The sequence below is a fragment of the Lissotriton vulgaris genome, chromosome 2_1, assembly GCF_964263255.1.
Source record: "Lissotriton vulgaris chromosome 2_1, aLisVul1.2, whole genome shotgun sequence".
NCBI lineage: Eukaryota > Metazoa > Chordata > Amphibia > Caudata > Salamandridae > Lissotriton > Lissotriton vulgaris.
In genome coordinates, this window is record NC_141687.1 from 144,689,407 (window position 1) to 144,715,297 (window position 25,891).

General features: G+C 45.2%; 1 protein-coding gene across 1 annotated transcript in view; it reads right to left on the reverse strand.

The window, feature by feature from the left end:
* Positions 1-402: 402 nt before the first annotated feature.
* LOC147729704 (uncharacterized) overlaps positions 403-25,891 on the reverse strand; it is a 363,931-nt gene continuing 338,442 nt past the window's right edge. The window contains exons 25-29 of the mRNA XM_086954024.1: positions 20,044-20,256; positions 14,229-14,440; positions 10,955-11,174; positions 3,446-3,599; positions 403-596 (exon numbers count right to left, since the gene is read on the reverse strand). Of these exons, the coding sequence (XP_086810150.1) occupies positions 403-596; positions 3,446-3,599; positions 10,955-11,174; positions 14,229-14,440; positions 20,044-20,256 (993 nt within the window). The remainder of the gene's footprint in view (positions 597-3,445; positions 3,600-10,954; positions 11,175-14,228; positions 14,441-20,043; positions 20,257-25,891) is intronic.

Consider the following 25,891-nt stretch of genomic DNA (forward strand, 5'->3'; position numbering starts at 1 on the left):
ATGACGTATTTCAGGAACCAAACATCCATGGTAGAATCATGCTTAATTTAACTCATGCATTATGTAAAAGGTTAGTCAGGACCACTGCACACAGATTATCCATAAACCAAACAGCCGACATACATTATTATTCAGCCCGTAAACTGCAAATGAAAAACTGATATGCGTGCACCGGTACAGAAATGTCAAATTTAAATATAAAGGGATGCAGAACTAACCTCTGCTACAACCCTACTGAGTTGAGCTTGCACAATGGTAATTAAAATCAATTCATTGCGTAAATCTGGTAACAAAACGGAGCTCAGTAAAATCCCACCCCAACCAGCTTTCCGCTGCAATTTTTTCCGCTGATTCCACTTTCTTGCAATAAAACACAAATAAAGTGCTTGCTGCCAGCGGCGTTCAGCCTGACACAGATGTAGCGGCAATGCTTCGCTGACTTACTTCATTGTATCCCTTCGCTGAGATGACTCGGCAGTGAGGCCTCAGGTCAAATATCTTGCTCAGCCAGACTTCCTCACAATTTTTCAGGGCACTCTCCACTGTCACGTCTCTGACGGCTCGCTGCACGAGGGACTTCACGTGCCCGGTGTGCTCTGAAATGTTGGAAGCAAGGTTAAGCGCAGACACGCATGGCACTGAAGGAAACGGCTTGTAGCACGGTGAACACTATGGCATAAAAGGCCATTCTTTTCGATTCCTCCATTTTGTCCATGTCTGTCCTATTAAATGGGATATCCAGCCCTGCATGGGCAGAGATAGGTGTACTGGCCTGCTCCGCCCATAACAACACCAGTGACCTATTCCTCGTTTTTGAGTTTACAAGGTGCTTAAAAAACAACTCATGGAAAATAATACCAACTAAAATAAATGGAGAAAAATTGCTGCCGAATAAAAGTTGTGTATCAAATGAATAAAAATGCATTATTACTTAAAAAGTAATGTAAGTGACCCAGTGTCTACCAATTGTTGGTCCACAGACACCAATCCTTGCCATATTTTCAGGATATTCATATGGAATAAATTTGCATACGATGAATATAAAAGGAAAGAATTGCATAATCTGTGATTGCACTGTTGATGGGCCACGTATGTGGCTCTCGTGAACCAACTCTGGACACAGGGCCGGACTGGCAATTCCGGGTACCGGGCAATCCCCCAGTAGGCCGGATGGTGTGGGGGCCGGTTTTCTCAGTGGGGGGCAGTTTTGCTGGGGCCGACTGACGTGACGTCACGTGACTCCGTGAGTCTGTCGGTGGAAAAAGGAAGCACAACATTTCAGGCTCGATCAATGATCAGGCCTGAAAGACACAGCCCACAGATGTGTACAGGTGAGTGGGGAGGGCAGGGGGAGTGAATGGGCCCGTCCACTGAGCTGTGTGCAAAGGGGAACTTGTACTTCACTCTTGAGCTGTAAACAAGGGTCGGGCATTCCTCTGAGCCGCATGTACCAGGAGGAGGTGAAGTAGCGTGGACAACCGCCCGGCATTTCGTAGGTGTGTCCTGCAGTCCTTGCTTATGTCCCGCTGTCCGCACAGGACACCCCTGGCTGAAATGTCCTTGGACACTTTTCTAGGATTGTCTCTTTTGATGGCCCTTGATCTACAGCATAACAATCTGTGTGAGCTCAAAATGCAGACAGCGTTTATGTTACCTCTTACATAAGTGAAATTAAAATGCATATTTCTGGAGCCAGTGCTCTGTTGGGCTTAATAGGTTCTTACTGAACTGATGTTCGGTGTATTCAGGGTGGATTCCAAAATCTTCCTTGAGTGTTGTGAAGGGAGATCTCTCCCTCGCCTGGCAGGCGCAGACCAAGGCCGTGCTAAGTTGTATGATCAGAAAAGGCAAACAGAAGCACAGGGAGGGCGCCTATGCCAAGAGAACAGCCAGAGCATTGTCTGAACAGAGACATTTACTGATTTTTTTGTAGGGGAACAGTTTGGTTTAGGCCTTAAAGTAAGGACCAACCTGCTCCACAGTGTGGGTGTACCAGTACACCATTGTCTACTATTCATTCATCTGATTCTTGTAGACATATTAAGTTGACAAACAACTATCAGAAGTCCTATCTACTTTGTGGGGATCCCTCTGTTTCTTTTTATTTAGAATCTTGGATTATTTGACTCTGTTATGGCCTGTGGCCACCCAAACAACCTACAGGCCCATGTCCTCTGAAAAAGGGACATGTTGTTTCGTCAAAGAAGTTGCCATTACAGGAAACAACCATCACAACGCAGTCATTACAACGCACTACATTTACAACGTAATCATTACAACGTAGCTGCCCTTACATCACATGCCATTACATCGCAGCCATTAAAAGGCATGTCACTAGAATGTATGCCATTACATTGCATGCCACTACAATGCATTATAAGGTAAGTTAACGGGGAATAGTCATTTTTATCCCTACAATATCCAACACTTACCCTACTGTTGCACTCACTGGAGTGGGAATAGTAATTTTTACCCCTACACTATCCAACACTTACCCTACTGTTGCACTCACTGGAGTGGGAATAATAATTTTTACCCCTACACTATCCAACACGTACCCTACTATTGCCCTAAAAGTATTATGCGTTGTAATGGTATGCGTTGTAATGGTATGCGTTGTAATGAAATGCGTTGTACATGTAGTTTCTCAAAGTGCGGTGGGATGGCGTGCATTGTAAAATCATGCATTGTAATGGAGGTTGCGATGTAAAAACTGTGTTGTAAATGTTTGCGTTGCAACATGTCCTATTCTGCCATTACTGTAATGGCCTCTTATGACTGTTAGTGCATTAAGTTGCTGATGCCTGTTAGGCAAGTGGGTAGCTCTTTGCCCCCTCCATTTTGTGGTAGGGGCAACAACTGTACAATGTAATGTAAGTTGTTTAGGGGAAACGTTTGTATAGAGTCCAGGCAGCTCCTCTGGTACTAAGCTGGTTGTTTTTCAGTTCCAAATGTCCTTCCAAGCACTGGGGGGCCCTGAGCCGCCAACAATGTCGGAATAGAGAAAGGGGATGGACCTATATGGCTGCTGTCTGTGCACAGCAGTTCTCAAGGCACTTTCTGGAGGGCACGGTTTCACTTTCTTTAATAGAGCTGGTACAAGGTGAGAGACCTAGAACCAGATGCACTTCACTAGAATTATATGACCCTTAAAAAGATGACACCTATTGCTAGGATTTGTGACAGTGCACAGACAAACCATGGAGGCATAGCTTATGGGGGGCATACTTTAATGTACTCAGGCTATACATTTGTGTAAATGAAACTCTTCGCATTACTGGAAATCTATCACCATAACAAACAGCATTCATTTTTTCCAATCTGCTAAAGTTAAAAGCTTTGCTTTCTTTTTTTAAAACAACTTAATAAATTGCCCTCCCCCATTTGCCAAGGAACAATTGTTACTTAGCACCAGAGCATAAACCCAATATTTGTAGGCACTTACTTTGCAAACCGAGTGCAAGCAGGTCCCCGAGAGTCATTGCTCTCAAGCTCTCTGCGGTGACGCGCAGGACACCTCCTGTTTGCCGTACCAGTTGCTTCCAATGCCTGGTCCTCATTGCAGGATTACTAAGGTCTTCAATCAATGGCAAAGTTAGCTAAAAGCAAACAAATAAATAATAAACATTTGCTGAAGTAAAGTAGAATGTTCTTTTTAGACTGATTTTATTTCCCTTGAAGAATAATATACAGGACTACAAATACTTTTACCTCAATTTGAGGAAATTATTGGAAAATCAACATTCATAATAAACAAAACATACCTTTTGTAACATTGGTTTTAGTGGATATTTTGCTTTCTCTTACTTACTTTCTCTTACTTTTGAAATATACTGAAACCTTAATCAAGGTGTAAATGCTTTGCAAAACTATGGACAGAAGTTCAAGCAGCCGCCTTGCAGCTCTCCTACAAAGGTACAACTCTCAAGAATTTAGAAGTTTTACTCTATCCTTGGTAGAGTGTGCAATAATTACTTCAAGTCCTGCTAGTTTGTTTCCACTGTTAAATTGTATGTGTAGTTAACAGCTACACCCATGGGAGCATTTTCCTAGCATGTAAATGACGATGGAGTGTTCTACTTGGGTCCAATCTGAGAAGTCTCTCCTCGGCTTAAGAAGATACAGGAGCGAGAATAATGGAGGCAAATTTATACTCAAGTGTTCCATTTAACAAGGAAATATGGTTTTACTCTTAAAGTACCATTGCCTTAGAAGATCATGGCAAACAAACCCGGCTGAAGTTATTGCCACAAGTAAAATAGTTTTAAGGTGTAAGTTACTCAGTATCAATTGGACAACGGTTTGAGTGGTGTGACCATCAATTGAGCCAATGCCATGCTGTGGAACCACTGCCGAATAATGTTACAAACAGGTTCACCAACCCTTTAAACAATTAAGGAAGTACATGGTCCTCAAAGGAGGAAAGATCGCCATGCTTCCACAGCAAGATTGAAAGCATGGTGAGATAACCTTTGATAGGTAACACCAGAAACCTAACCATCAAAAATGAAAAGCAAAATTCACTACTTGAGATAATAATGTGGAAAATTGATACGGAGGTTCCATATTCTGCCATATGTAACCTCAACTGTCTACATTTATAAAGATGGCTTGTGTCCTTCCTCGCTCTGGGATTCCACCTGATGGCCTGACGAACTTGGATCCACACCCCTCCCAGCAACTCACGCAAAGAATAGTGGTATAGCAACTGATAAACAACTCACCAGTGATTCCTGCTTCCACAGACTCAAGATGCTCAAGAATATCTTCAAATGGCTCCCCACCAACACTCACAGAACCATCACCAGCAAGCTGGACTACAGCAACAAATTATCTGCTGGAATCAATGCTCAATTGACCAAAACTCCAGATCATACAAAACTCAGGGGCCAGGATAACCCTCAACCTCCAACCCACACCCACATCACCTTGCACCTCAAAGAGCTCCACTGGCTCCCAATCCGCAAAGGAGTACTCTTCAGACTCCTCACGCACACATAAAAAGCATTACGCATTATTAGGCCCACGTACCACAACTACCGCATTAACTTCCATGGTGAGCAGCCATCACAACGCAGGCATTACCACACGCTGCCATTACAACGCAAGTCGTTTCAACGACTTGCGCTGGAGGGCGCTGTTGGAAAAGGAATAGTTTAATTTTCTATTCCAACACCTTCCCTACTGTAATGTGGGCTGGAGTTGGAATAGAAAATTAAACTATTCCACTAGACTTGCGTTGTCAAAACAGCGTTGTAATGGCACGCGGGGTAAAAGCCAGCGTTGTAATGTCATACAACCACTTCCATAAACCTACCAGCCATCTCTGCTCAGCCCTACTCCTACTCACACCACGTGCATATGCAGAACCAAATTCGCAGTCGTGCCTTCTCCTACTTCGCTTCTAAAGCCTGGAACGACTTGCCTCTGCACAAAAGAGCCTCCTCCTTTGTTCTTGAGTTCAGCAAGGGAATGAAGACCTAGCTCTCCACCTAGCCCAGACCCTGGCTCGGACTATACAGCTCCTGCTTCAGCGCCAGGATACCCTCCCAGGTGAGTTGTGTGCTACACAAATACACATAACATAATATAGCACAACATCATTTCCATCTGGTATCCACCATGATATCAAGGATGCCATCACTGAAGCCAACAGCAACACATTTCAGACTTAAAGGAGCAAAAGGACCAATTGTAGGGTATACATATTTGGAAGCCACAGCATGCCTCCTCCTTCAACAGAAGCATTAGAAACCGCGGTGGCCTGGATGAACTCTCTTTGCAAAGAAAGTAAAGATCTGGTTCCCAGACCCTCCCAGATCATTGATGTCAGACATTATTTACAATACAACAAAGGGCACTTTCCATTCTGATGGGATGCAGAGAGATCTGCCTACACATAAGCCAAAACCTCAACATGTTTTGTAGCCACATGTGCATGATTATTCTATTCAAGTGAAAGTCTATGAGCTGACTCACAGCATCGCCTAGACATTGCTTTTTCTGCCAAATGAACATCAAAAAATTGATGACCCAGGGATTGATGGAGAACGGAGAATTATGTTAATCTGCACAGTTCAAGTTGCCAATTCCCCTACATTCTTTGACATAATAAATGCCAATGATTTTGAGACAAGGTCCTGTGCACACATAAAAAGAGTAGTAAGGCTTTGTGGTCAAACCAAATATATACAATAATGTTCTTAGAAAAGTAATGGAGGTCGAATTCCAAGGTTTCCTGTGGTAAAGATTGTATTTCAAATTGGATCAATACAAACGAAAACAAACCAGTCGACACGAGCCACGGACATCAAATGAATGGGTGCGTCCAGTGGTATCGAGACCTGAGCTCTAGCGGCCGGGTGAAATGATACGTCACGTGGTCCGAGTAATGGCTCGCAATTTTGAGACACAGAGATTCTGGTTTTCGTTTTCCTGCTTCTCGCATAATTTCTGTCACTAGTACTAGTTAGAACACACACCAGCACTTTGATAGTTTGTCTTCACCTCCTAACCTCAGCCCTGAAGAGCCACACTGTTGTTTAAGTGTGACGAAACACGTGTCGGCTGGTTTGTTTTCTCAAAGGGAAGATGTCCCAGCATCCTTTTGAAATCAGATACGCCCCTCCCCTTTTGAGACGGTGATATTTGATCAATGTTTTTGCAACTGCAATTGCGGTCATAAACCATTAATACATCCCTTTCAGAATCGCAGTTAAATGGACGATGTTTATGTTTATGTTTCTTGCAATTTTGATAGCGCACAACTACCCAGGGGTGTCTCAGCGCTCAGTATACAGAACGTTAACTATGGTGAATTTTAATGTGAGAATAACCAAGTTTTCAATTTCTTCCTGAAGCTGATAAGCGTAGGGTCGTTTTGATGTAAAGGGGAAGTGCGTTCCAAAGTCTAGCTGTGGAGATCGTGAAGCATCTGTCGCCCAGGTTTGCTTTTTTTGTTCGTTGAACTTTGAGTAGACAAGCTGAGGAGGAACGTAACGTTCTAGGATTTTCAAGAGGGCAGAGGGCCTTTTTTAGAAACTGTGGGCCTAGGTTGTTAGTGGCTTTATAGGCAATGCACAATGCCTTAAACTTTGTGCGATTCCTTACTGGGAGCCAGTGCAGTTGTTTGATATACGGAGAGATGGAAGTTAACTTAGGAATGCCCAATAAGATTCTGGCTGAGGCATTCTGAACTGACTGTAGCCTGTTAAGGACTTTATCCTGGGTGTTCAAAAGAAGGGCGTTACAATAGTCAGTTTTGGCAAAAACTAAAGTGCTGATTAGGGTTTTGCCGGCTGAGGTGGGAAGATAGGGCAAAAGTTTATTGATTTTTATCAAGGTGAAAAAGGATGAGGAGACCACGGAGTTGACATGATGATGGAACGTCAATTTATTGTCAAATGTAACTCCAAGATTACGGACCTTGGTGACAGGTTCTGGTGGAGATCCCATCTCAGTAGGCCACCATTGGGGGGACCACGTGGGTTCCAGTTTCCCGAAGGTCATCACCTCTGTCTAGTCAGAGTTTAATTTAAGACAGTTTGATGACATCCAGGAACTGATTGCCAGCATTCCATTTTGAAAATTTGCGGCAACTGTCGCTCCGTCATTGTGTACGGAAAGCACCAATTTGGTGTCATCGGCGTAGGTTGTAAGGGAGATGCCGTATGACTTTATCACTCTCACTAAGTCCGAAACATAAATGTTAAATAGTGTCGGACTTAGCGAGGAGCCCTGTGGTACTCCGCAAGGGAGGGTGAAAGTATGGGAGGTGAAAGGACCCATTTTTACTGTCTGTGAACGGTTAGCTAAGAAGAGGCGAGCAGTTCTTTAGCCTTGTTCTGAATGCCTATAGCTGAGACAAGGTCGATCAAGGTGGCATGATCGACCGTGTCAAAGGCTGCGGAGAGATCCAGCAGTATTAATACTGCCGCTCCTCCTTTGTCCAATGTCATCCTTATGTCATCTGCCGCTTTTATTAAAGCAGTTTCGGTTCCATGCCCCTGTCTAAACCCAAATTGGGTTTCGTCCAATAGGTTATTATTATCTATGAATTTGGACAGTTGAATATTCATGATTTTTTCAAATATTTTAGCTGGGCAGGGGAGACATGCGATAGGTTGATAGCTAGCTGGGAGAAGGGGGTCCAGAGTGGGTTTCTTAAGAGTGGTTTAATGATGGCCTCTTTCCAGACTGAAGGATATAATCCAGTGGTGAACATGGCATTGCATATGTTCGTCAATGAGGGGGATATGGCTTCTGGAATGAGATTAAGAATAGTAGGAGGGCATGGATCTAATGGTGATCCTGATTTTGTGCCGGAAATTAATCGTCGGACTTGTTCCTCGGTGGTCGCCTCGAAGAGCGAAAGAGTAGGGGCATTGGTAGGCAGAGGTTGATTGGTGATACTGGCGGGGGAAGATTTAATGGTGAAAGCTGAAAAAATAGAAGTGACTTTGTCTTCAAAGAAATTGGCAAGGGAGTTGCAGAGGGCTTGAGATACGTCGGGGCGAGGGGCAGGGGGATTGGAAAGATGAGTAACTACTTGGAACAGTTCTCTTGCAGAGTTTTTTGCCTGATTGATTTGGGAGGTGTAGTAACTCATTTTTTCAGCGGTGATGAGAGATTTATATTTGGAGAGGGCGCATTTGTATGAGATTTTATCAGTGGGGTTGTAGTGGCGGCGCCAATGTCGTTCCAAATTTCTACAGTATTGTTTCTGAAGACGTAGGGATTCCGTAAACCAAGGGGCGGAGGGGAGCTTTCTGCTGGGTTGGGAGGTTTTTAAAGGAGCTAGTATGTGACAAGCCATTTCTAGGCTGTTGAGGTAATTACTAGAGGCTAAAGATGGGTCCGGTTCCGTAGTGATGTTGTTGTCGGACAGCAAGGAGGCGAGATGAGAAGTATTGATATTTTTCCAGTCTCTGAAGGAGATGGGGGAGGATGAAGCGATGGAAGATGGAGGGGACTTAAGTTTGATGGAGAAGCAAACTGCTGAATGATCTGCCCATATAAGAGGGATCACATTTAAGTTCAAGATATGCAGATTGCTAGTGAATATTCCATCTAGAGTATGGCCGGCCTTGTGCGTAGGCTGATTGACAATTTGCTGAAGGCCGGCTGCTAATAGATCATTAGTTAGCATGGTGGTATCAGGGTCATCAATGGATTCTAGATGGAAATTAAAGTCTCCTAGTATGGTAAAATGTGGAGCTCCTGCAGTGATCTCTATTAGGTTGTTAAGGTTGTTTAGGAATTTGGATCTGGATCCAGGCGGGCGATAGAGTAAGCTGCCTATGAATGATTGGTTGCCAGAGAGGCTGATGGAAAAGGAGAAGTCTTCACAGTCATTAAATTTAAGATCGGTGATTTTAATTTTGAAGCACATCCTGTAAAAAATGGCTATCCCTCCACCCTTCCTTTTTTTTCGGTCTAGTCTGTGCACTGAGAAATCTTCGGGAATGGCCGCTTTGAAATCCGGGCCTGAGGCGTCATCACCCCAGGTCTCGGTAACGAACAGTAAATCAAGATTATGTGACTAAATAAATTCCAGGATCTCGGTTTTGTGTTTAGGAACAGAGCGTACATTAATAAGTGCGGCCCGAATCTGAGGGAGGGGGTTGGCCAAAGGAGTAGAGGTGGTGCATGTAGGACATTTAATAGGGCCTACCATAGGGTCAGTATGCAGCAGGTGAGGTGTAGAATGTAGGAGATTTGTCGGTGGTTTGAGATTTCGAAGATGAGCGGAGGAATATTTTAGCAATTTTAAAGTTTGAGTGGGGCCCGGCACAACAGGGTCAGGGGGCATGGCCCTGGGCCCGGTCTCGGCGCGGACGAGCGCAGACGAGCTTGTCTTAAGCGCGCCTTCGGCACACAAACGTCGCGCCTGCTGCGCTCGTCCGCTGCGCTTCCAGTGGGTGTACATAATTAATGGAAGTGGAGACGATTGAAAGGGGGTGTGGCCAGCCCTAGTGGGCGTGTCCAGAGGGACCAGGAAATGGCGGCAGAAATACAAACACTCACAGTAACAGCGCTAATTCCGCTGTGCGGGGATGTCTGTTGATGTCTGTGGCTACCGGGATGAGTGCCCAGCAAGTAAGTGAATTAAAAGCAAAGTAATCACAATTTAGACATGTCCTTTTCTCGCCCCATCCTATTTGCGATTCGAACAGCAAAGAGTTTTACAGCCGAGTCGTAAACGGGCTTTTGTAAAGCGTAAAAAGTTATTTTGCAGCTGCAGGTTCTTTGATTTTGTGACTTGCAGGATTCGCTAGTTGAAAAAACCTTTGTATTTCGGACCCTTTGACTTATCTTTAAAAAATGCTGAATATAGTTTGAGGAGTTACAGGGGAAAAGCCAAAGGTCGTTTTAAAACAGTTGTGTTAAACTAGCTCACTGTTATAAAAAGTTACACAAGTCAAAGATTTTAAAACGTTGAAATATAATACTTAACAATGCTTTAAATATATTATACAAAAATGTCACTTGTGAAAGAAGATTACTGCCTTTCAACGGAAAGAAACATTTTTGTACAATAACTTTTGTGCACATTTATGGGGGGAAAAGTGCCAATTTTCACAACCTTGTCAGATTTTCTCTCAACTTTGGAAAACTGGAGGGTGAAATGAAGTAATTGTGCTGATCTTATGTCTGTGCCATTTCCACTCAGGGGAAATTCAATAGGGTTTTACTCTGTGGATGAGGGGTAATCATCTGACCATATGCAGGTCAAATCCCAAGGTTAAGGCAGCATGCGTGCAACAATCAACCACGGACCACCACTAGAATGAAATGTGCCACTTGATATACATAACAGAGCGCTATGAAAAGAAATTAAAAGATTGAGCTACAATGCACACAACACAGCTCATACCTAAAAAGATCTTTTCTCAATGATTGTGATCTCCATTTGAGCCCTGCACGCGCTTTTCTTACCTTAGAGCTTCCTTACCTGAATGATGTGAGTGGATTCCACTGTTCCAATGTAGACTTGCCACTCTTGAACCTCCTGCGGAAGCGACTTCATCAGTCTCTGCTGTTGGCTGGTGCTTTTGTACAGTTGTTCAGTGTCCATGTCCTGCCAGAGCTCCTTCTTCCAGCCTTCCTGCTCTTTCTGAATCGCGTCCACATTCTGCCACAGCAGGCTCAGGTTCTTCACCAAATCCTCACAACTGAACAAGCAGACAGAATCCATACATGAGATAAACAAAGAAGCCAAAACAGGCAGATAGAAGTATCGCGCATTCTGTACTACAGTGTTACCTCTGATCAAGTGAAAAATTGTCCACATGCCCAGTGCAAAACACTTGAAGAAAGAGATTTGGAAATATATTCTGGTATGCCTATGAATATGGTACGAGTAAAGTTTTGGCTTTTTGGAATTTAGAAAGAATTCCAGATCTACTGCTTGGATTCTGTATCAAGTCTTGATTCCCATGAGTAACTACATGAACTAACTGCTTACACAGAAATTGAACAGGTGTATATATCCGCATGTGGGAATGTGTTTATGTTGACATTATTTTATTGAATAATTATTCTGGGACCACTGCCTGCTCTTAAAAAATATTTTCGCACACACTCACAAAGGGGATGGGGTCTCCTGGGGACCCCTTCCCCTTTGTGTTGTGCAACTGTAAATGCGGTCACAAAATAGTACATGGCATTCACACTTGCTAATAGGAAGGGACACCCCTACCTAATAGTAGGAGTCGTAAATGCTATTTTACATACCAGCGTCTCGCAAAATTGCGTTTGTACATGCCTGGATGCCTTTTTTTGCGGTCGCAAACGGGCCGATCTCCCGTTTGCGACCGCAAAAAAGGGTCATACATCTGGCCCTAAGAGCCTAAGTTGTAATAGGTTCCAGAGCATCCGGCCTAGACCAGTCTTTGCAACCTCCTTCGACACAGCTCTTATGAGACAGTCAAAAATGTATGTTTAGTATAGGGCCGCCTGCTCTTGCAGAATAGGCAGTTCCAGGGCCATTGTCTTGGTGAAGCCCTAAGGGACAGCAGTGAGACCGATTGGTAATGCTGGCTTGCCAACATGATTTAGAGGAAATATAATTTTAAACTGCTGCTGTTTCCAACTGCTGTAAATAACAAACGTTGTCATAACCCAAATTACTGTACTGACTGTACTGATCTCAAAAAGGATGGAAGGCTGAGCCAGCCTTACTGAAATTCAAGCTCCCGACTTCCAGATGGCTGCATTTGTCTACAGTGAATGCTCAGCTCACTGAGCCGACCTGCTGACGGTACTCCTTGTGCTATTCTAGGACAGTCACTAGGAAATAGTCATTCTGAAGGTGCGCCTAGCACAGCCAGTCATTGTTCTGGCAGCTACTAGCACCTGGCCCAAAGTCAGCATTTTGAACTCATACACAGGGAGGAACTGGTCAAGATCTAGAGATTTAATATTGGCTAGAGCCCTCCTCCTTAATTCCTGACAAGGAAATAGTGATTGTAGCATTGCTACCCCTATCTAAGTGTAGGACTGGCTTGATTGTTCCTAACAGCCTCTATTGCTCCTGCAGATGATTTTGGATGCCACTTAGGGCAGAAAGGGGGTGAAGCAGCTATAGAGGACAGTAATTATTGAGAAGAGTTAACCATCTTTGCATCTCTGGGTCCAGGGGTGATAGAGAAATTAAAGCCTCCCCTCACTGAATATAGTGGGCCACCTGCGATGGTGCGGCAGACGGCAGCTGGTCCACAGGATGGTCAATACGACAGAAAGAGTGTGTTTACTCTTCCCACAGAGAAATGAAGATAGGCCACCAATAAGGATATCGTCTATCACTACAGAACCAGGTTCCAATCCATAGTATTCTGCAAAACGGTGAGAACTGGTGAGATTTCTTTGTGCAAGGATGTGGGCATACACCGATAATGCAAGCATGTGTACATGGTGTAAGCAGCAAGACCGAGCTCTGTGTAAAGAACTACCTTATTCAGTTTCCAGTCCCACTGGGGCATATGGAAGGCAGCCCACAAGTTGAGAAAGGGAATAGTTAGAACTTCCAAGTAACAATATTATCTTGTTTTCCTTTGCATTATAATCTGTTATGTTTTGCAGATTTGTAGATTACACTATCACCTGAGAGGGTATTGTGGTGCTGACTAAGAGTGAGCATGACCAACCCCAAGGCCTAGTGGGACTACACCAAAAGCCAGGGCTTCCGCTTCTTGTGCAATTCAAGATGTGAGGATGAGGCTCTTGTGTGTAGTGCCAGGTCACTCCACAATTTAGGACCAATGCTTATGACCTCACATATTACATCACTCATGAAATATTCTATGACATCATTGATAATATCACAAGTTATAGTTTCTTCAGCTAACTATTATTGGTGAATATCAGTGTTTTTTTGCGTTTAACACATTAGGTTTTAACTTACATTTTCACCTAACTATAACGTCACGTTAACCTTTGATTCCCCTCCGCCAAGACCTAAATCAGGCCCTCAGTTCCACAATGGCAATTAAGCACTACGACTATAGGAAGATCCCTAGCAAAAACATTGTGTTGTTGAATTGGGGCTCTCTGCATTGAAAGGAGCACCCAGTGACATAAAACATCATGGGCCGTGTATGATCTCTGGCACTGGAGGGAGAAAGGGAAGCGGTGACAGAGCAGCATGAAGTGGGGGAGGTGAGCCTGTTTTATCAAGCACTGTGACAGCTGTAAGAACTACTTTATGTCCTACCATCAAACCCACACTGCAACTAAATGATACACTGTAAACATCTGCAACATGCTGTGGCTGATTGAGAGCCCATCCAAGCAATGGCAAACCAAGAAGAATACAGGATTGCCCAAGGCTGAAGTTGGCTGACCCAAAGCCCACTTTTCTATATATTTCTTTTTGTTATTCACTTAAAACTTGGTGATGAGCTGTCTGAGGATGGAGACCTCAAAGTGAGTAAAACGCATGTTATGCCCATTCCTACTGAGCCAGCTGGTGGACTGCTGGCGGACAATCTGCCAGCCATTGACCGGGGGGTACGCCTGGAAATGTAGGAAAACCAAGCCTAGTCTTTGGGAATTCTGTGAATTCCCTTAAACGAGTTATTATAAGACCAACATAGATTTAAAACTGTGCACCTAGGTTTATTGTTGTCTTTGTGACAGTAACCGGAGGGCGGTGTTGTGTTTTCGCCTCCTGCATACCAGCTCCAGAATGTCTACTGACCCAATAACAACAAACCATGGACACTTACTGATCTAAGATAGTGAAGTCCACCACCGTGGCCTCCAGTAGTTCCTGCAGCTCCTTCAGGTCCTTGGCTTCATTCTGCAGGCCCTTCACCTGCCTGCCGAAGCTTCCTATGAGGCCGAACGCCTTCTCCGCCGAGCAGTGCAGAGTGTACACATCGGATTTTTCAATTTCGTTTCCCAGAACATCAAGCTTTGTTTGAAATTGTGCAAGATCCTGTATGGAGGACGAGAGAAATATTCATGTTTAGGACACAGAACTGTACCCTGGAACAAAATAACCATGCTAACTATTTTGGTCATGAAGGCCGATCACAGACGGGTCAACAGAGTGACTCGTAGTTATGGATTCGCTGCCACCACAAGGGGGAGTCAGGGGGAGAATCACATGGCATGCCCCAGGTGCACTAACGTTCTGATAGTACTGTGCGGCAAGCACTGTGTTTACACATTTACGTAGGCAGGACTAAAAATGTCGACACTAGTCTATTTAAGCATCACTTTAGATCAAATTACTTGTCAAACTTTTCCTTGTTAACTAACTGCACATTTAACAAGCATCAGACAAGTCTGTAGGTCTGGAATATAACTGAAAATGCTCAATATTCATTTACTTATTCATCCTTCAATACACTCAGTCACTCAACCTCCATGCACTTGATGACTTGTCTTCATGAAGTCACACATTTATCAAGTCAATCTTGCATTTCCTACTTACACACACACACACACACACACACACACGCACGCACACACACACATACACTAACACAGACACACACACACACACACATACACACACATACACACACACACACACACCTGGCAGTTCAAGTGGTTTGTTCCCTTTCAGAAGAAGACAGATGTTGAAAAATAAAGAGTAGAAATGCCCTCCAGTGCCATCATGCTAAAGATTGCGGTTTGCTCAGATGCAACGGTGAGATAGGACAAATGCTTATGGAAAACTATGAAATCATTCATATAATACATTTCAGTTCCACGCTTTGTTGGAGGGAAGGAAAACTGATTGCAACTTGGAGCAGAACATATTGATGACCTAGGTTGTCCAGGGCAGTAGCAGGTGCTGTTGTCTGTACAGATGCTGGTGCCCAGATGTGGGCAGTGCAGGAGCAGGGGCAGTACTCCCCCCAGCTCTGAACTGCAAACTGTGGGCAGATGGAGATCCATGGATAGCCATTCCATGCAGAGGCAAATCCATCCCTTGACGGGGACAGAAGTCCAGGCCAGCTGTGCCCGCCTGGTTCCCTTGCTTCTAGGTTGGCTGGATTGATTGATAAGAGTCTTTGCCATTCACAACTGCAAAATGGAGCAGTAACAAGGGGACGGGTGGGCAGGCTGGGGTGGCACACTGCAGGGTCAGCATTGCATAGACCCTCTCGAGGTTTCGGTGGCGTGCAAGGAGAAGCTCTGCCATTACCTCAGAGGTGCCTCCTCCCTACGCCTTGGCAGGGGCGTCATGGCCTCGGTCTTGTGACGCCATGCTGGAGTGCCCACTGCATCCAAACATTGCAACTCTCCCGATTCAGATGGGAGACTTCTGATTTCAAGGCTAGTCTCCCACCTCTTGATTACTTGGAATCCCGATTCCTCCGTGGGCTTCGGATGGCAGGGGCTGGTCTTGTGTGATTCTGATTATGCACTGCCAGTTACCTGCTCCTGCAGGTCAGTGCACAACATTTTTGGCACATTTTCTCTGCCTGCCATTGCGATTGCTCTGTGCTCCTGATAGGTATGGGAAAAAAAAATATTTGAATTTCTGATACCCGATCCTGCAGCAGCACACTTGCAAGTCCCATACATGTCAATAGACCTGACGCAGGCCGCTATAGAAGTCAATGGGGTAAATACATTCTCCCGATTATTTTTCAAAAATCTCCCATTGTCCTCTTCTTAAATGTTGACATGTATGCTGCATCAGTCAGGGGAGTAGACTGGCAGAGCTGACGGGTGGTGTTATTGTGACTGGGAAATCTCCTTATGCAGTATGTGTCATCACTTCGAAGGAGCAGCTCTTTAACATTACAAGGTTCACCTGACAATGGCGCTGATGAGGGGCAGCCAACATGTTTAACCCGTTGGCTGCTCTGAACGTTCCGCACCAGTGTGGAACGCTCTAAGAAATGGGTGGGGCCGCGACGGCCAACGGAAGTGCGCAGCACTACCGAGGTAGTGCTTGAGACGGCCGTTGGCTGACAGCAGCAGCCAACGGGTTAATTTGCTGCGTTGTTGTAGGTTGCGTGGAGGGCTCAGTCTCTGCCGCTGGTAGTACAATGTACTGCAGTGCCCAAGGGGAGAACTCTAGCACCGCTTGGACTAGCTTTTAGGATTACCTACAGTGCCAGACCAGCAGCTTTTGAGGCGCAGTGCCAGGTGCAGACTTGTTTCTTTCACCAGAAGAAAATATCAATCTGGACACTGCTCCTGTGAGCTGGTCCATCTGTGATGTCAGATGGAGATCCAGACAGATCCAGACAGCTTGGTTTATAATCAGGGCCAATGGAATCATGCGGCAGGGGAGGCCCATTAGACAAATTATGCACCACTTTGTGTGATAGCATTACTTCATTATTTTGCTATTCTTACATGTTAACGCTGTCTGGGTAAAGATTTCACCTCATTAGTACCAGTTTAACACCCAGTTTAACATCTTCTGAACCAATCTATCGGACTCCGGCGGTTCGCATGTGCCTACAGGCCTCATCGTTTTGTTTCATCCAAACTTATGGAGGTGCGGGAAATTTGTTAAGGAACTCAGGGCTCATCTTCGAGCCCAATCTACTGAGTGTCATCATATTACCTCTACGCAAAAGCTGATAATGGACTACTGCCTGCAGATATCTTGAATCGTGACCATGGTGTGGCCAAGAGGCCCTTGGTCTAACTGTGGAGTGCAGGAGCGAGAGGGGAAGCATCAGTATGTCTATTGTTTCAGTAGTGAGAAGTGTAAAACATCAGACTTATCACTCTATCGTATTGATGGTCCCCTCCACCCCTCCGCTCTCCACCTAAAAGTATATCGGTCTGGGATGACATTGTTATGTTTGGCATTAACCACCCGTATTCATCTGGTTTACTTTGTGTTCCTCAACACTTCCTTTAATTGGCAGGGTATTTTGCACCCTTTAGACCTTGCACTCCTTGCAGACCTTGCTTAGGTGTCAGCGTTCAAGGGTAATATCTATCTGCACTACACCATGGGCGGCCTTAAGCATGTGCAAGCTGTGCACCTGCACAGGGCCACCAAATCCCAGGGGCCGCCACGCCAATATATATCCTTAATATAATAATCCGCTGAGGATGGATACATATTTGCGTGGCGGCCCCTGGCAGGGATTTGGCGGCCTCCGGCTCTGTTCCACTTCCAAACACCCTGACCTCCCCCTCTTCACTGGTCTCTGCACCTGCGTTCCTCCGGGGTCCCCTACCAGGCCTGGACTGGCCATTGCGGGCACCGGGCAATCCCCCGGTGCGCCGCATGGGTGGGGGCCTGTTTTTGTTGCAGGACCGATTTTGCAGAATAGCTGCAAAATCGGCCCTGTAACAAAATCGACCGAAATCCGGCCCCGACAAAGTGCTCGGCCGCCCCTCCCCCCCCCTCTTCCCCCGAGTGAGATGGGGGGGGGGCGGCTGAGCACTTTGCCAGGGCCGGTTGTGTTTCCCAGTCCGGCCCTGCCCCCTACCCACGCTCCCTGCCCAGGGCCTCCATGAGCCTAGAGCCGCTCTTGCACTACACAAAGCACTTTGTCCCTCCGACTGACGGGGGGATCTGCAAATGCTCTTTACACCCTACCGTCCGGCAGTTTTGGGTGGCCACACAGAGGTGGCAATCTTCGAGTGAATAATTCCTTTGCACTATATGAAGCTTTTGGTTCTTCTGCTCCTGCCACTTAGTTTAAGGGGCCCTCTTTACTCATGGCGGAGTGGTAAGATGAAGGGTCTACTCAGTGATAAATGGTCCGGGCCTGGCACAGCTGTTAATAAGTGTTCTTCAGACTTAGCTGCTCTGTTTCTATTCTTCTGAGCACACCAATCTTTCGCACGATGCACTTTTTTTTATATTTTGCTACCCACTTTATCCTTTGCACCTCCTCCTATTTATGCACTTTTAGCTCGAGGCCCTCAAAAAGTAATTTTTATCCCCCCTCCCCCCCCCCCTCCTTTTGAAGTGGAAACAGGTCGTAACAACAATTTTAATGTGATAGTTAAAAAAGGTTATTAATTTTAGCATGGATGTACATTTGAACAATGTATTGTATGGCTACAAATTGTTATCGTTTTGATTAAAAGCATAAAATTACCATTGACAGTTTAACACCCAATTACAACAATAGGCAACAAAAATGTGACCAGTCGTCCTTTGCAAAGGGCCTTCCAGTGCACAGCAAGATGTGTTGCTGCATTTTTAGAAACTTTGATCTGTTTCAGCTAAAGACATTTCTTTTGTTAGCATCTGCAGTTTTTGCACCAGATAATGACTTGTGAGGCAAATGCGGCAAATCCTTCCTTAAGGAGAAAAAGCAGCAGCGGCAAAATAGCATAAATCCAGTGGCCCTGTTTTTAATGTACCTTGCCACAAAATAAAGTGACCAAACATAGTCACTGCTAATTAGCACCACCAGTCTTTGCACACCTCATAATGTGAAAAAAGCAAGCTTTCACACATAAAAAGAACATTAGTGCCTCTGGTCTCTGGAATCAACATTTAATAGACACCTAAAAGCGCAGATCAAATTTAAGACTATGGTACTTTCCTTTGACATACATTTAGTGAAGTTGAGGGGACATGGGATGCCCCAGGCCAAGGGCAGGTCAGTGGTCACAGGTGATGCATGAAACACTGACCGCGTCGTAGCTTTATGAGTATATGAAAATATTCCCAAAGGCTTTTCGTCCCAAAAAAAACCGTGGAGTGCGAATGTAGAGTGGGAAAGTTTTGTAATCGTTTATGGTATACAGGGGAAAGGATTATTGACATCACAGAAATAAAAAAATAAAAAATAATAAAAAAAGTAGTTCCATATGGAGAAACAAAACGGCAGAAAAAGCCACATTTATAAGTACATACTTTCCCCTAATATTATGTGAAGGAAAGGTACATTTTTAAGGCTCTATGCATATTGCATAAAGCATTAAAAGGCAACAGAAAGCTGGTTTCTATAGACCCGCACAAACTTTGAGGTCACCCTCTGCCCGCCAGGTGTCTGTATCCTCCTTTTAAAAAACACGACTTGGAGGCAGGGCTTCAGGTCAGAGTGGCTCAACTGTGTAATGCTCTGCCAAGCTCCCATTAATAAATGATTCAAATCTGTGGAGTTTTAGGAAAAACTTAAAAACTTAGCCCTTTCCCCGGTAATGACATTTTACCAAAGTAGTCTTATGTAACTATTCACAGACTCTCCTCTAGAAGGATAAGATATTAGCACCAAGATGCCCGTTAGGTGATAGTTGCACTCAATAAATGATTTATAATTATAATGTCTGCCATTTTCAATATTCACCTACAGATTTTTTGTAACTATCCAATAGTGGACACAACTGCCCTAGTCGTAAGCACATGTACATGGATTTTTTTAAGAGTCTCCCACATGGTTGAGAAGATGATCATGCATAAACTGGAAGATGCAATCACAATCACTCATCTGATAAGTCAGACAGAAAGTGTATCCCAATGTACATAAACGACCCATTTCACAAAACCATTTGAATCTATAAATTCAATTTAAACAATCTAATAAGAAGGTGGAGCGCGAATCTTCTCACCAGCGCGTCCATGATGGGTGTCCCCACCACCCTCCTTACCTTTGTGACCCGCTCAGCCTCCTGCTGTATCCTTGGACCCAGGCGTTGTTTGGCCAGAGAAACTTTGGTCTTCATGTTGCTCCACCGGCCAGGCATGGCCTTGTAGAGAATCTCACTCACAGTCGGAAGCCTCATCTCGTATTTTTCCAGAAGCGTCACTGTTTTCTGCATCACAACAAATTGTACATCCATTTCCGCCTGTTTTGCGGACACCTAGACGTAGTCAATATGTAAGAGATTGAATGGCAAGGCATTAATCTTTATTTATTTATTGTTACTGAAGGAGCGTTCAAAGAAATACGTTTATTATTTTATTTATTTATTTATTTATTTGAAGTTTTTAAAGAGCGCGAACCTGACCCGTTAAGGTATCAGAACGGTTTACAGGAATCAGCAAAATATACAACATTCTTGAGGAGGGCTGGGTACACAAAGGATAAAGGACAAACAATAAAATTTACATTTGCATTTTACGAGACATTGTAGGTCCCTGGGTACATGGAGGGATGCCTGGAAGTTCGGGTGGATAATGTCAAGGTACTGCAGGGGGTGGCATTAGACGGAGGTAGGGCAAGGTGTCTGGATGAGTAGGAAGCAAAGATAAGGCGAGGAATTTGCTCATTAGGAAGGTTTTGGCATCCTTTTTGAAGCGAGCTAGAGAAGGGATTCTTTTAATGGCGGGCAGGAGTGAGTTCCATATTCTCGGTGCGGCCCCAGTAAAGGCTAGATTGTAAGTTTTCTTTTTCCGAAAACATGCAGGTTGGAGCAAGAGGTCTCTGGAGGATCGTGTGTTTCTGGTTCCTCCAGATAACACGAGTTTCTGGGCAAGATATGCAGGGGAGTTTGAGTATAGTGCCTTGTGCATGATACAGGCCAACTTGAGTTGGATTCTGGCTGTAAAGGAAGCCAATTCAGTGCTTTCAGGTGAGGAGAAATATAGTCGAATTTCCTTGAACCAGTTAGTAGTCTGGCGGCCGCATTAAGGCAGGTTTTTAAGGGTGCCAGGGAGATCTTGGGTAGACCCGAAAGGGTAGAGCAGCCATATTCAAGTCTAGAGATGACTAGAGACTGGACTGCCATTTTTAGGTTGGGGTATCAAGGAAGGGTTTCAGTTTTCTTAGGTAGCTCTGGCTGATTTGGCCATCAATTTGATGTGGTCCCGCATGCTCAAGTTGCAGTCCACGGTTATTCCAAGCAATTTGGCCGAGTCCACGATAGTTGGAGGGCAGTTTAAGGCTGTGATGGCCTTAATGCAAACCTGAGTCTCAGGGTTTATATTGGGTGGGGAAATTAGAACAAATACCGTCTTCTTTGCATTCAGTTTGAGTTGATTGGTGGAGAGCCATTGGACAGTCAGTTTCAAGGCTTCATTCAGGGAAAGAATCTCTTTGAGGGAGGAGATTTTGATGTAGATCTGGGCGTTGTCAGCGTACATATTGTAGGAGACATTTGCAGTTTGCAATACTTCGGCAAGCGGTTTGAGGTAAAGGTTGAAGAGGATGGAGGACAGGGTTGATCCTTGGGGGACTCCAACCGTGACCGGAGAAGGAGCAGACAGGGTACCGTTAATTAGGAATCTCTGAGATCGGTTATGGAGGAAGGACCTAAACCAATCCAGAACAGAGCCACCCAATCGCATCCTGAGTTTGAGGCGTTTGAGTAGTTTTTCATGGTTGACCGTGTCCAAGGCCGAGGATAGATCAAGAAGGATTAGGAGACAGGTTTTGCCTTGGTCAAGGGCTTGACGGGCATTATCCACGATGTGGAGAACGGTGGTGTTAGACCTGGCACCTTGGCGTGAGTTTCCCTTCCACTTTTTGCTGATGTGCCTCCGATGTTTTGCTGGTTTTCCGATACTCAGGGCACTGCGCCACGGCTGACCCGTGCCGCAGTGCAAGTGCTCCCTACTGTAAAATATACATGCGATTGATGTCCATGATTGGTTCATTGGATTTACTGTTAGTCCCTAGTAAAGTGCACTAGGAGTGCCAGGGCTTGTAGATGCCAATACTGCTAGTGGGCCTGCAGCGCTGGTTGCACCACCCACAGAAGCAGCCGTAAGATGTGTCTGGGGACTGCCACCGCAGAACCCGCGTGCAGTCTCGTACTGTCATGCCGGCTGGGCAAGTGCAACCACTTGCCAGCCCCTGAACCTTCCCTTGACTGCATATTAGTCACCCCTCTGGTAGGCCTGCGGGCAGGGTGCATTGTAGGTGTAAGGTAGGACAAGCCCTGATGTGTGTGGCATGTCCTAGTAGTGACTTACAACCAAAATCGTATTTCACTATTGAAGGCTACCTGCTTCCGTTAGGCCAGACTGAGCTGCTGGAATTATTACACCCTATAATCCCAGCAGGCTCAGGGAGCATGGTAGAGAGTCGTGTTTAGTATGCCTGAACTCAGGATGATAAAGTATTTATTGTGGTCAAGTTTATTTTAGTATCCTGTGTTTGCAAAAGCTACTTTTAGAAAGTTAGCATTTGCTTGCCTAACCATTTCAGCCCGCCTCTGCTGGTATGTGTATCTGACTGTCTGGGATGTGTGAGTGACAGGGCTGGGGGGATGACAGGTGGTGAATGCGCAGATTACACCTTAGTGGGAGGTAGGAGTGCCTCTTGACTCGAACTCTAGCTGTGCTCTGCCACCACAATGCTGGCTCCACCCTCCTGGGGAGCGACTGATGACTCAGCCGACACCTGGCCCAGGACGGGCGAAGCCCCATCAACAAGGTACTTCTGGCTGCCCCTGTCCGTACAAAGCTGGCTCCACCTCCTGTGGGGCGTCTGATGCGCCTGCCCCTCACACTGAAAACAGAAGCCGGAGTACGCCCACCAGGGTACTCAAGGACTGAAAGTGGCTATGCAAAGGCCCCCCTGGCCTGCGAGAACAAAAGAAATACCGTATAAAAGAAGGAGCCCTGCTCCTTGAAAGTTAGATCCTGTTTGGGCTACAGAAGGAACTCTGCCCGACGAGAAGGACCGTGGAGGACAAGGAAGAGTGCTGTCTCTTGCCTGTGTCTGGTGCCTTGCTGCCGAAGGAGAGGAAAAAGGAAAGACTGCGAGAAGACTTTTGCTTGACAAGACTTTGTGCCAAACTCTGCTGAAACGATCTCCAAGGGCTTGCTGCTGAACTTGCCCCCTGACCAGCGCCCCAGGACTAGTGGGCGCTACACCCTGAAGAAAGCGACTGTGTGTGCTGCTTATCGCTGCAATACTGACAGAGGGGTCTGGGAGCGCTGGGTAAGCCTGCCACGCTCCCCGTAATCCAAGGCATCGATATCCTCCCGAACACCGTGACCGGGACCCAAGGCAACAGCGAGAGCAAAGTGAGGTCCAGCCGCCGCTGGCCTGAACACCGTGACCGCACCTGCACCGGGAACCGAGAGCAAAGCGAAGGAGGACCCGTCCGGTCCAAGCTCCCGAGCTGACTGTGCTTCGAGCCGTCAGCCCATCTGCAAAGACGGACAACCGCCCTGTGAGAACCCCCCTCTGGTCGGTATCCTGCCCGACAGCCCAGCTGTGAGCGCGCAGCTGCAACCGGCCCTTGGCTGGGTACGTCCTGCACTTGGGGACCGTACTGCCACTGGCCGCCACCACAACAGCCGCCGCCTCCCGGGTTGGAGAGAACGCCGAAGGAAGGACCCTGCCGCCACCGAACACCGCTGCCCCGGATGACCCGTGAACTGCTCGGCTGAAGAGCCGCAACGAACAGCGACCCCGGGAAGGCAACGCGACGTGGGACAGCTCCCCTGAAAGCCGCCTGCTCCACAAGAACTTTGTTGAATTGGGCAGAAGGCCCTAAAGAACGCTTATTGCTGGAAAGAACTGTGGCAACCCAAAACTTAAGTAACCTGGAACCGCTATCAAAAGTTTGACAACTGTATTTACAAGCCTGCTTGAAATCTATATAAAGATATATATTTTTCCAGAATACAGTTTGGTGTCATTGTGTGGTGGGTTGGTTGTGATGGTGTAATATTGCAAGTGTTTAACCCTATGTGCCCCAAAAATTAGCCTAAGACTGCTTAAGCCACACTACCTAGAGGGTAAGCAGAGGTTGTCTGGAAGGTAACCCTCAGCCCTGACGAGGAAGAGAGAGTCCCTGCTTGTCGCTAGTGCTACACTGCGCCAACTAGAGACTCCCCCTTCCTACAGGTGGTTTCCGTGCTGTGCCCAGGCCTGAAATCGGATTGGAAGTCATCTAGAAGGTGGAAGTTGGTGATGTGTTGGCTCAGCTGCTGTTGCACACACTTCTCCAGAACTTTGGCTAAGAGTGGGATATTAGAAATAGGTCTAAAATTGTCAGGGGAGGCAGGGTCAAGCGCCGTTCTTTTAAAGATTGGTAGGCCTTTGCCGGCTTTCAGAGAGTCGGGTATCGATCTTTGGAGCAGGGAAGCGTTAATTATTGCAAGTATATAAGTAATGCAAGGACACCTGCAAATCCAATATAAAAAGCTATGCTTGATTTCCTTTTCACAAATATAGTTGTGATGTTACTTCTCACCTGTAACAACAAATTGCCATCATCACCCTTCGATAGTAGACTGGGATAAAGTATTCCCTGCCGAACAATATAACCATATTGCAAGTCACCAAAGAATTCCATGACTAAACAGATAGCTGATTGAAAAAATAAACAACAGCTAAGTGAGGAAGGCTCAAAAATGGTGTTAAAAGTAGAGCTGAGTTGCGAAAATCTGAGACCTACACCCCCGAAAATCATTGACTAAGATACACCCCTGCTGAATAAAAATCAAATTTAGAGATGATCAGATATGACAGTGATGTTGCACCATGGAACCATGGAGTGCTGTTTACTAAAAAGCCACAACTGGTGGAAACTGTCACCCATGACATGGCGACACTTAGGACAAATGGAGGCAAAGGGAGCAGAGCCCACATACTATATATGGGATCAATCACTCCCTTACTTTACATTATTTAGGATCTTGCAAGTCATGTAACAGTTCTGTGATCAAAGCACTCATAAAACTAGTAAAATGCATTTACTCAACCGGAGATACAAAAAATTCAATCATCAGAATCCACCGCGAAGATTTTTTTCTAGTAGTGCCAGACTACATTAAATTAATCGAAGAAAGTTTGAATTAAGTTATGCAAAACCAACAACATTTATTCTAAAACAGTAATGTCATCAAAAGTTTTGTTGTTTTTAAATGTTTTTTTAAATTCTGGTGATGGTGCCTAACTCTTCACTATGTGCCTCTCAAACCATAGGTGCATACGCAAACACGCAATCAACAATTTCATTCTGAATCAGCTGCATCCCAGAAAAAACTGTAGTTTATGTTCTATTCAAGTTAGTCTCTTTGAAGAACAAATGTTCCTGCAAAACTAAAATTGCCTTCTATGATGGTTGGGTTTGCTTTTAAGCAATGAATTACAATCATTTTCGCTCAAATAATATTTTAATGGGATAGAAAATGCCCAGCTTACACCTTACATTTATTTATACCCTCACTTAAAATCGGCTTTGCATGTGTATGCTGTTTTCATACGTCGGTTCTACACACAACCCTTCATTATGGGCACAGCAGTAAGATGACTGCCTATAGAGGGCCGTCGAGCTGAAATGTATTTTTGGCGAGCAGTACTTTTATTGCACATTGGTAAATTTCACCCAAGCGGCACTTGTTTAGCTTCTAAATCTATGATTTTTTTGTGGTTTCATTGAAAGCCAGTAAACAATAAAGAAGCATAGGTCTTTCAAAACCACAAGGGCAAAATATGAATCAAATCATTATAAAGGAAACTCGACTGCAAAAGCAAGAGAGTGAAGATATTTTTCCATTACTCTGCGCGTGCACGGTCCAAAGGAAAACATTCAC